This window comes from Zophobas morio, unplaced genomic scaffold, assembly GCF_036711695.1.
Source record: "Zophobas morio isolate AGI-343-1 ecotype UQ-CSIRO unplaced genomic scaffold, CSIRO_AGI_Zmor_V1 ptg000030l, whole genome shotgun sequence".
Taxonomy (NCBI): Eukaryota; Metazoa; Arthropoda; class Insecta; order Coleoptera; family Tenebrionidae; genus Zophobas; species Zophobas morio.
In genome coordinates this window covers 7340415-7351015 of record NW_026972135.1, presented here as the reverse complement: position 1 = coordinate 7351015, position 10601 = coordinate 7340415, and the positions used below count along the sequence as shown (strand labels likewise).

The window sequence follows — 10601 nt, the reverse complement described above, 5'->3', positions numbered from 1 at the left end:
AACGGCTGAAAAATACAGTTTTTCTACAGAATTGGTTTTTATTTTAAATCAGTAAATGGTTTTTGTTAATTTCTACTGGCCACGTTGGCCATCCAATGCATTTTTACACGTTTTTAAGTGAGAATCAATTTGGTGTATAATTGGTTGCATACACAAAATGAAGTGGTCTCTCGTTTTGAGGTTATGTCGCCTAGATTTAAAGTTTAACAAGTTTTTGGGGAGCATTTTTGAGTTTAAGTAAGTAAAATCCGAATATTGTTAACATAACTTGAAGCATTATTACTACTCTAGACAAACTAAGTGTTTAATCTGGATGTCTGGTAATTCAGCTATCGCACCACTTTAATGTTCACACACGTCAGAAGAGATCAGTTTCCAGCAACCCCTTTCAACTGTGAAAATGCCAAAATCGAAACCTATCACTGCAAGGACTGCAATTTCCAAACAGATCTTACGCTTCTTTTCAAACAACACATTGAAAATCATTTGACAGAAAACCAAAATCCAGGATATAAGATTCAAAACTACAGTTGTGAAAAGTGTGGCTTTAGAACTCATTTCCTGATGAAATGGTGTCAGCACATTGAAATATGTTTAGCTAAAGCAAAAAGTCCTCGAGTAATGAGTTGCAGCAAAAATTTCAAAAATCAAGTCATCAAGTGGCACCATTGTGATCATTGCCCGTTCAAATCCAAACACAAGCATTCATTAGGGATACACAAAATTTCAAAGCAATTGAAAGACGACGAAATATCGTGGTACAAGTGTGACAAGTGTCCATATAAATCAAAACAGAGCTCCAACTTAAAAAAGCACACGAATGCCCAGCATTTGGATGAAATTAAGTGGCATGAATGCAGAAAGTGTCCTTTTAAAGCTAAAGAAAACTGTAATTTAAAGCAACATATAATTATGCATCATTTGGATGAACGCGATATTATGTGGTATGAATGCAAAGAGTGTTCCTATAGAGCTAAACTAAAAGATAGGTTAAACCGTCACATGAAGTCGTACCATGTGGACGAGAAAGATATTAAATGGCATGAATGTAAAAAGTGCCCATATAAAGCTAAACTAAAGTCGAATTTAGACAAGCATGTCACTGCGAGGCATGCAGATATAAAAGATATTACATGGTATGAATGCAAAAAGTGCCCGTACAAAGCTAAACTTGGACGAGATTTAAAACGTCACGTAAATTTGCGTCATTTAGATGGAGAAAATAGTAAATGGTATGAGTGCAAAGAATGTTCCTACAAGCATAAACTGAAGTGGTATTTGAAGAGACACGAAAAACAAAAACACCGAATTTAGAATATTTATGTACTTTGTCGGTTTATTTTATCGTAAGTAAAATTGTTCTTGGAAATATATTTCTGTATTATTTTTATTTATTTTTTGTTGTCTTTCCAGCATTACCGAAAAACCTGAACGACAAACAAAGTCATTTAATAGATTCTCTATTAACTAACCTTGAACGACAAATGCAAAAATGACATAACCTCAAACGTTTAAGTGGGATTTATAAACTTGCTGTTGACGTTGAAGTTCCCGCTAACGTTGCTTTAGACATGTTTTAAGTTTCTTCTTGTCGAAATAAGTCTACACACATTAAGAAAAAAAAGGCAAAATGTAGCCCCGCCCACCCGCCCCATCTCAATTGTGATGATTTTTCTTTATTCGTTGTGAGCCAAGGGGGCGGAGCTTAATTGCAAAATCCTTATTTCTAAACGAGAAATTAAAAACATGTCTTGAGTGTTGTGTTCTTCAAAGAATGCTATGTATATAAAGAAAAAAATAAAGCCAAAAATTAGACCCCACCCATACCTGCCCTGATTTAAATAGTAATGAAGTTTTCATTCGTTGCCAGACCAAGAGGCGGAGCCTAAATGCAAAAATTTACCATTTTAAACGTGTTTTAAGTTTCTATGAATAAAAAAAATCATTACAATCGAGATAGGGTGGGTGGGCGGGCTTACATTTTGCTTTTTTGTTTTAATATGTGTGGACTTCTTTTCGCACCATGAAACTTACGGATATGTTCAAAATGGAAAATTTGTATAAGGAAATATCGATTTTGCAATTAGGCTCCACCCCATAAATCCAAAATCCATATTTCCTTGCAAAAATGTACCATTTTAATCATGTTTTAAGTGTATTGTTGTAAAAAATGGCTATGTATATTAAGAAAAAAAAAGTCAAAATATAAGCCCGCCCGCCCGCCCTATCTCATTTCTGATGATTTTTTTTATTCATCGTAAGCCGAGGGGCGGAGCTTAATTGTAAAACCCTTATTTTTCTATGAGAAATTACCATGTGATATATATTCTTAAGTAGGTAATCGTGTTATACAAAGAAAACTAAATGTGTTATTAATTAAAAAAGAAAACAAAAAGAAAAGCCCCATCCATCGGTTTGGATCTCAATCGTGATGAATGTTTCATTCGTTGTCAGACCGAGGGGCGGAGCGTAATTAGAAAATCTATATTTCCCTTTACAAATTTACCATTTTAAATATGTTTTAAGTTTCTTGTTGTCGAAATAAGTCTACACACATTAAGAAAAAAAAAGCAAAATGTAGCCCCGCCCACCTGCCCCATCTCAATTGTGATGATTTTACTTTATTCGTTGTGAGTCAAGGGGGCGGAGCTTAATTGCAAAATTCTTATTTCTAAACGAGAAATTAAAAACATGTTTTGAGTGTTGTGTTCTTTAAAGAATGCTATGTGTATAAAGAAAAAAATAAAGCCAAAAATTAGACCCCACCCATACCTGCCCTGATTTAAATAGTATTGAAGTTTTCATTCGTTGCCAGACCAAGAGACGGAGCCTAATTGCAAAAATTTACCATTTTAAACGTGTTTTAAGTTTCTATGAATAAAAAAAATCATTAGAATCGAGATAGGGTGGGTGGGTGGGTGGGCTTACATTTTGCTTTTTTGTTTTAATATGTGTGGACTTCTTTTCGCACCATGAAACTTAAGGATATGTTCAAAATGGAAAATTTGTATAAGGAAATATCGATTTTGCAATTAGGCTCCACCCCATAAATCCAAAATCCATATTTCCTAGCAAAAATGTACCATTTTAATCATGTTTTAAGTTTATTGTTGTAAAAAATGGCTATGTATATTAAGAAAAAAAAGTCAAAATATAAGCCCTCCCGCCCGCCCAATCACATTTCTGATGATTTTTTTTATTCGTCGTAAGCCGAGGGGCGGAGCTTAATTGTAAACTTCTTATTTTTATATGAGAAATTACCATGTGAAATATATATGTTCTTAAGTACACGTGTTATACAAAAAATGTATTAAATAAAAAAGACAATCAAAAGAGAAGCCCCACCTCTCAATCTCAATCGTGATGAATTTTTCATTCGTTGTCAGGCCGAGCGTATTTGCAAAATCGATATTTCTCTTCCCTATACAAATTTACCGTTTCAAACATGGTTTAAATTTCTTGTTGTGGAAAGATGACTACACATGTTAAGAAAAAAAGGCAAAATGTAGCCCCGCCCTATCTCAATTGTGATGATTTTTTTAATTCGTCGTGAGCCAAGGGGGCGGAGCTTAATTGCAAAATCCTTATTTCTCTACAAGAAATAAAAAACATGTTTTTGAGTATCGTATTCTTCAAAAAATACCATGTATATTGAACAAAAAACAAGCCAAAAATTAAACCCCCCAAGCTCAATTGTGATGAATTTTTCATTCGTTGTCAGACCGACGGGGGGAGCCTAATTGCAAAATTGATACTTTCCTACAAAAATTTAGCATTTTAAACATGTTTTAAGTTTCTGTGAATAAAAAAAATCATTACAATCGAGATAGGGTGGGTGGGCGGGGTTTATATTGTACCTTTTTTTCTTAATGTACATACTAACTATTTTTTGAACAACACGATACTCAAAAACATATTTTAATTTCTTGTAAAGAAATAAGTATTTTGAAGTTAAACTCTGCCGCCTTGATTCATGGCGAATAAAAAAAATCATCACAATTTAGATAGGGCGGGTGGGTGGGCTTACATATTGCTTTTCTGTTTTAATATGTGTGGACTTCTTTTCGCACCGTGAAACTTAAGATATGTTCAAAATGGAAAATTTGTATAAGGAAATATCGATTTTGCAATTAGGCTCCACCCCATAAATCCAAAATCCATATTTCCTAGCAAAAATGTACCATTTTAATCATGTTTTAAGTTTATTGTTGTAAAAAATGGCTATGTGTATTACGAAAAAAAAAGTCAAAATATAAGCCCTCCCGCCCGCCTTATCTCATTTCTGATGATTTTTTTTATTCGTCGTAAGCCGAGGGGCGGAGCTTAATTGTAAACTTCTTATTTTTATATGAGAAATTACCATGTGAAATATATATGTTCTTAAGTACACGTGTTATACAAAAAAAACTAAATGTATTAATTAAAAAAGAAAATCAAAAGAGAAGCCCCACCTCTCGATCTCAATCGTGATGAATTTTTCATTCGTTGTCAGGCCGAGGGGCGGAGCGTAATTGCAAAATCGATATTTCCCTTCCCTATACAAATTTACAGTTTCAAACGTTGTTTAAATTTCTTGTTGTGGAAAGATGACTACACATGTTAAAAAAAGGCAAATGTAGCCCCGCCATATCTCAATTGTGATGATTTTTTTAATTCGTCGTGAAACAAGGAGGCGGAGCTTAATTGCAAAATCCTTATTTCTCTACAAGAAATAAAAAACATGTTTTTTAGTATCGTACTCTTCAAAAAATACCATGTATATTGAGCAAAAAACAAGCCAAAAATTAAACCCCACCTATGTCCATCCCAAGCTCAATTGTGATAAATTTTTCATTCGTTGTCAGACCGACGGGCGGAGCCTAATTGCAAAATTGATACTTTCCTACAAAAATTTAGCATTTTAAACATGTTTTAAGTTTCTATGAATAAAAAAAATCATTACAATCGAGATAGGGTGGGTGGGTGGGGTTTATATTGTACCTTTTTTTCTTAATATACATACTATTCTTTGAACAACACGATACTCAAAAACATGTTTTTTATTTCTTGTAAAGAATTAAGTATTTTGCAGATAAACTCTGCTGTCTTGATTCATGGCGAATAAAAAAAAATCATCACAATTTAGATAGGGCGGGTGGGCGGGCTTACATATTGCTTTTCTGTTTTAATATGTGTGGACTTCTTTTCGCACCATGAAACTTAAGATATGTTCAAAATGGAAAATTTGTATAAGGGAATATCGATTTTGCAATTAAGCTCCCCCCATAATTGCAAAATCTACATTTCTTTGCAAAAATGTACCATTTTAACCATGTTTAAAGTTTTTTGTTGTGAAAAGATGGCTATGTGTATTAAGAAAAAAAAAGACAAAATATAAACCCCACCCACCCGACCTGTCTCAATTCTGATGATTTTTTTTTATTCGTCGTAAGCCGAGGGGCGGAGCTTAATTGTAAACTTCTTATTTTTATTTGAGAAATTACCATGTGAAATATGTATGTTCTTAAGTACACGTGTTATACAAAAAAACTAAATGTATTAATTAAAAAAGAAAACCAAAAGAGAAGCCCCACCCATCCCTCTCGAACTCAATCGTGATGAATTTTTCATTCGTTGTCAGGCCGAGGGGCGGAGCCTAATTGCAAAATTGATACTTTCCTACAAAAATTTAGCATTTTAAACATGTTTTAAGTTTCTATGAATAAAAAAAATCATTACAATCGAGATAGGGTGGGTGGGCGGGGTTTATATTGTACCTTTTTTTCTTAATGTACATACTATTCTTTGAACAACACGATACTCAAAAACATGTTTTTAATTTCTTGTAAAGAAATAAGTATTTTGCAGATAAACTCTGCCGCCTTGATTCATGGCGAATAAAAAAAATCATCACAATTTAGATTGGGCGGGTGGGCGGGCTTACATTTTGCTTTTTTGTTTTAATATGTGTGGACTTCTTTTCGCACCATGAAACTTAAGATATGTTCAAAATGGAACATTTGTATAAGGAAATATCGATCTTGCAATTAGGCTCCACCCCATAAATCCAAAATCCATATTTCCTTGCAAAAATGTACCATTTTAATCATGTTTTAAGTTTATTGTTTTAAAAAATGGCTATGTGTATTAAGAAAAAAAAAGTCAAGATATAAGCCCTCCCGCCCACCCTATCTCATTTCTGATGATTTTTTTTATTCATCGTAAGCCGAGGGGCGGAGATTCATTGTAAAACCCTTATTTCTCTATGAGAAATTACATGTGAAATATATATGTTCTTAAGTACACGTGTTATACAAAAAAACTAAATGTATTAATTAAAAAAGAAAATCAAAAGAGAAGCCCCACCCCTCCCTCTCGATCTCAATCGTGATGAATTTTTCATTCGTTGTCAGGCCGAGGGGCGGAGCGTAATTGCAAAATCGATATTTCCCTTCCCTATACAAATTTACCGTTTCAAACGTAGTTTAAATTTCTTGTTGTGGAAAGATGACTACACATGTTGAGAAAAAAAGGCAAACGTAGCCCCGCCCTATCTCAATTGTGATGATTTTTTTAATTCGTCGTGAGCCAAGGGGGCGGAGCGTAATTGCAAAATCCTTATTTCTCTACAAGAAATAAAAAACATGTTTTTTAGTATCGTACTCTTCAAAAAATACCATGTATATTGAGCAAAAAAACAAGCCAAAAATTAAACCCCACCTATGTCCATCCCAAACTCAATTGTGATAAATTTTTCATTCGTTGTCAGACCGACGGGCGGAGCCTAATTGCAAAATTGATACTTTCCTACAAAAATTTAGCATTTTAAACATGTTTTAAGTTTCTATGAATAAAAAAAATCATTACAATCGAGATAGGGTGGGTGGGCGGGGTTTATATTGTACCTTTTTTTCTTGATATACATACTATTCTTTGAACAACACGATACACAAAAACATATTTTAATTTCTTGTAAAGAAATAAGTATTTTGCAGATAAACTCTGCCGCCTTGATTCATGGCGAATAAAAAAAATCATCACAATTTAGATTGGGCGGGTGGGCGGGCTTACATTTTGCTTTTTTGTTTTAATATGTGTGGACTTCTTTTCGCACCATGAAACTTAAGATATGTTCAAAATGGAACATTTGTATAAGGAAATATCGATCTTGCAATTAGGCTCCACCCCATAAATCCAAAATCCATATTTCCTTGCAAAAATGTACCATTTTAATAATAAGACAAAATATAAGCCCCACCCACCCGCCCTGTCTCAATTGTGATGATTTTTTTTATTCATCGTAAGCCGAAGGGCGGATCTTAATTGTAAAATCCTTATTTCTCTACGAGAAATTAACAACAAGTTTTTAAGTATCGTGCTGTTCAAAGAATACTATGTATACTAAGAAAGTCAAAAATTAAGCCCCGCCCATACCTGCCCTGATCTAAATAATAATGAAGTCTTCATTTGTTGTCAGACCTAGGGGCGGAGCCTAATTGCAAAATCCGTATCTCCCCACAAAAATTTACCATTTTAAACTTGTTTTGAGTTTCTAAGAATAAAAAAAAGCATTACAATTGAGATGGGGTGGGTGGGCGGGGTCTATATTTTGACTTTTTTTCTTAATATGCGTAGTATTCTTTCAACAACACGATACTCAAAAACATGTTTTTATTTTCTTGTATAGAAATAAGTACTTTGCAGTTACGCTCCGCCCCTTTGGTTCACGGCGAATAAAAATATTCTCACAATTGAAATTGGGTGGGCGGGCGGGGTTAATAGTTTGCCTTTTTGTTTTAATATGTGTAGACTTCTTTTCACAACAAGAAACTTAAAACATATTTAAAATGTAAAATTTGTATAATTCCTTGCAAAAATGTCCCATTTTAACCATGTTCTAAGTTTTTTGTTGTGAAAAAATGGCTTTGTACATTAAACCCTAACCCTATCTCAATTCTGATGATTTTTTTATTCGTCGTGAGCCGAGGGGCGGAGCTTAATTGTAAAATCCTTATTTCTTACTTAAGGAATAAAAAACATGCTTTTGGGTATTAAGCCCCACCCATATCCATCCCAAGCTCATTTGTGATGAATTTTTCATTCGTGGTCAGACCGAAGGGCGGAGCCTAATTGCAAAATCGATACGTTCCTACAAAAATTTAGCATTTCCGCAGTGTGATTGGTTAATCTTACGTTAGCGGCAGGTTTGTAAATCGACCTTAAGAGAACGCGTTTATAGGAAAAAATTAATAGTTTAAATTTAGAGAATTTAAAAATTAAGGTTTTGATGAAAAACTGTTAAAACTGGGCGGTTTATTTAGAAATTTTAATTTTTGTTCGACTGTACTTTAGGAGAGAAATAATGTTCGACCAATTTTTTGAGCATTTATTTTTTTCTTCACGAAGTTCATATAGAGAAAATTTAGAGCAGTTTTGAGGATTTTTGTTTTTTTTTTGTGAATTTATCGATGTATTAGGATGCCATATTTTGCTGAAAAATTGTGGCAAAAATTAATTTAATTTTTGTGTCAAAAGAGCTGTTAACACAATTATTTGCCAGTACATATCTAATTACTTTATGTTAAAATTTTGGCTAGCAAGTCTGATATTTTGTTTAGCTTTTGTTAATGTACAGAAGAATTAAATACAAAATTTTATTGCAAATTTAAAAAAAATTGGTTCGATTGGTAGTTGAATAAAAAGTCTCCTTTGATTTTAAAATATTTATTGTTTTCAGTTTAGTTGCTTTTAAAACTTCAAGAAGTTGAGTGTTCAGCTAAATGTTTCGGGTTTTCTCCCATTCTTGCTACCAACTAAAACTAGTACTAGTATTAGCTGCAACACCCTGACTAGTAATACACATGCCACTGTTTTCTTTTGGCTTTTCTCTTTTCTAGATTTTCATTTATCCTGAGATCCCGTTACCTGAAAGACAAATAAAAATATAAATGGTCAATATTTTTTTTAATACGAAACGTTAATAACAAAAATTCCATTCTGCCAAATTTGCCACTCCAGTCCTGTTTTCACCAAATGATCGAAAAAGTCGCCTAGCAGGCCATGAAATTTATTTTTAAAATAATCATGTTGGTATTACAACTATTTGACACTTATTTGACATAACTAATGAACGATAATTGCTTAAATCACTCACCCTTATTAGGCGTCTTTTTCATCCAAATGTCGCGTCGTACTAATATGTATATTTAACGATCTTTTAAGCTTAGTTTTATATGGGCACTTTTTGCATCCATACCATTTAATATCTTTCTCGTCCAAATGTAGCGTGCTCATGTGATTTTTCAAATAGTGCTTTGTTTTAGCTTTGTATGGGCAACTTTTACATTTGTACCATTTCACGTCCTCATTATCCAAATGATGGGCATTCATATGGTACTTCAAACTCCCCTTTTGTTTAGCTTTGTATGGACACTTGTCGCACTTGTACCATTTAATATCTTTCTCGTCCAAATGGTGCGCAATAACGTGCCCATCCAACGTCGACTTGTATTTAGTTTTGTATGGACAATGTTGGCACTCGTGCCATTTAATATCCTGTTTGTCTGAATGGTGCGCATTTATGTGTTTTTGTAACGTGGTGTTGCTTTTAGCTTTATATGGGCACGTTTTGCACTCATACCATTTAATATCCTGTTCGTCTAAATGGCACGCAATTATGTGTTGTCTTAAATAGCGATTTCTTTTAGACTTATATGAACATTTGTTGCAGTGGTACCATTTAATATCGTGCTCGTCCAAATGGCGAGCGTTCACGTGACTGTTTAAATGAGACACATATTTACTTTTATATGAACACTTGTCACAGTGATACCAACATATTTCTTCGTGACTCGAGTGCGTGAAGATTTTGTGTTTTTCTAAAGACGTTTTGTATTTGTACTTGCGTCCACACTGGTCACATCTATACTGGAAATGTTTAGGGTCAGTGTCCTTCACATACTTCAGCGAGGGAAGATTTGCTTCACTGTGCAAACATGCTGATGTATGTTGAAGCCACTTTATCACAAAATGTGTTTCAAAAGAACACTTGTCGCAAATATAATGTTTTATGTTATAGTCCTCACTTGATACCTTTTTTGGGAGTTCTTTTTCGAGACCATGATGTCTGTCAATGTGCTGTTTAAAATAGAGCGTCAATTCCGTGCTGAAATTGCAATCTTTGCAACTGTACATTTCCAGGTGGGAATTTTCGCAGTTAAATTGTTGTAGCGAGGAACTGTGGCGCCTGAGGTGATTCGTCATGAGGAAAAACGATGTGGTGAAAAATGGACAAACTTTGCAGTCGTGGACGTTCTTAAAGGGTGCTTTCACGTCGGTGAACTCAGAGTACTCCAACATCGATATTTTGGCCACTTGTCTCTACGTATAAGATATTCTGGCTTAATTAAACCCAGAATTCCAAAATCGATGTTTTACCCATCCTAAATTAAAGGATTTTTGAATTGTATTACTCGCTCAAGGTTTGTATCTTGTCTTACCTTCAATTTTGCGTAAAATGCTTTATGGTTTCACAAATTATTTAAATTACTTTCAATTTTATTTTAAAAAAATACGAAAACAATATAACACATAACCTCAAAAATGTACACGACTCCCTGGGC

The 10601-nt window shown here is 33.8% G+C and overlaps 1 protein-coding gene across 2 annotated transcripts; it reads right to left on the bottom strand.

The window, feature by feature from the left end:
• Window positions 1-8714: 8714 nt before the first annotated feature.
• LOC135138154 (zinc finger Y-chromosomal protein 2-like) lies at window positions 8715-10601 on the bottom strand. 2 transcript variants are annotated; one of them, XM_064068043.1, is made up of 4 exons: window positions 10479-10601; window positions 10072-10421; window positions 9134-9906; window positions 8715-8904 (listed from the first exon to the last, which is right to left on the bottom strand). In XM_064068043.1, the coding sequence occupies exons 2-3, from the start codon at window positions 10336-10338 to the stop codon at window positions 9139-9141; spliced, it is 1035 nt and encodes a 344-aa protein (XP_063924113.1). In that variant the 5' UTR covers window positions 10339-10421; window positions 10479-10601; the 3' UTR covers window positions 8715-8904; window positions 9134-9138. The 2 variants fall into 2 exon arrangements, with proteins under 2 accessions (XP_063924113.1, XP_063924112.1); XM_064068042.1 differs by having other exon boundaries at window positions 9134-10421.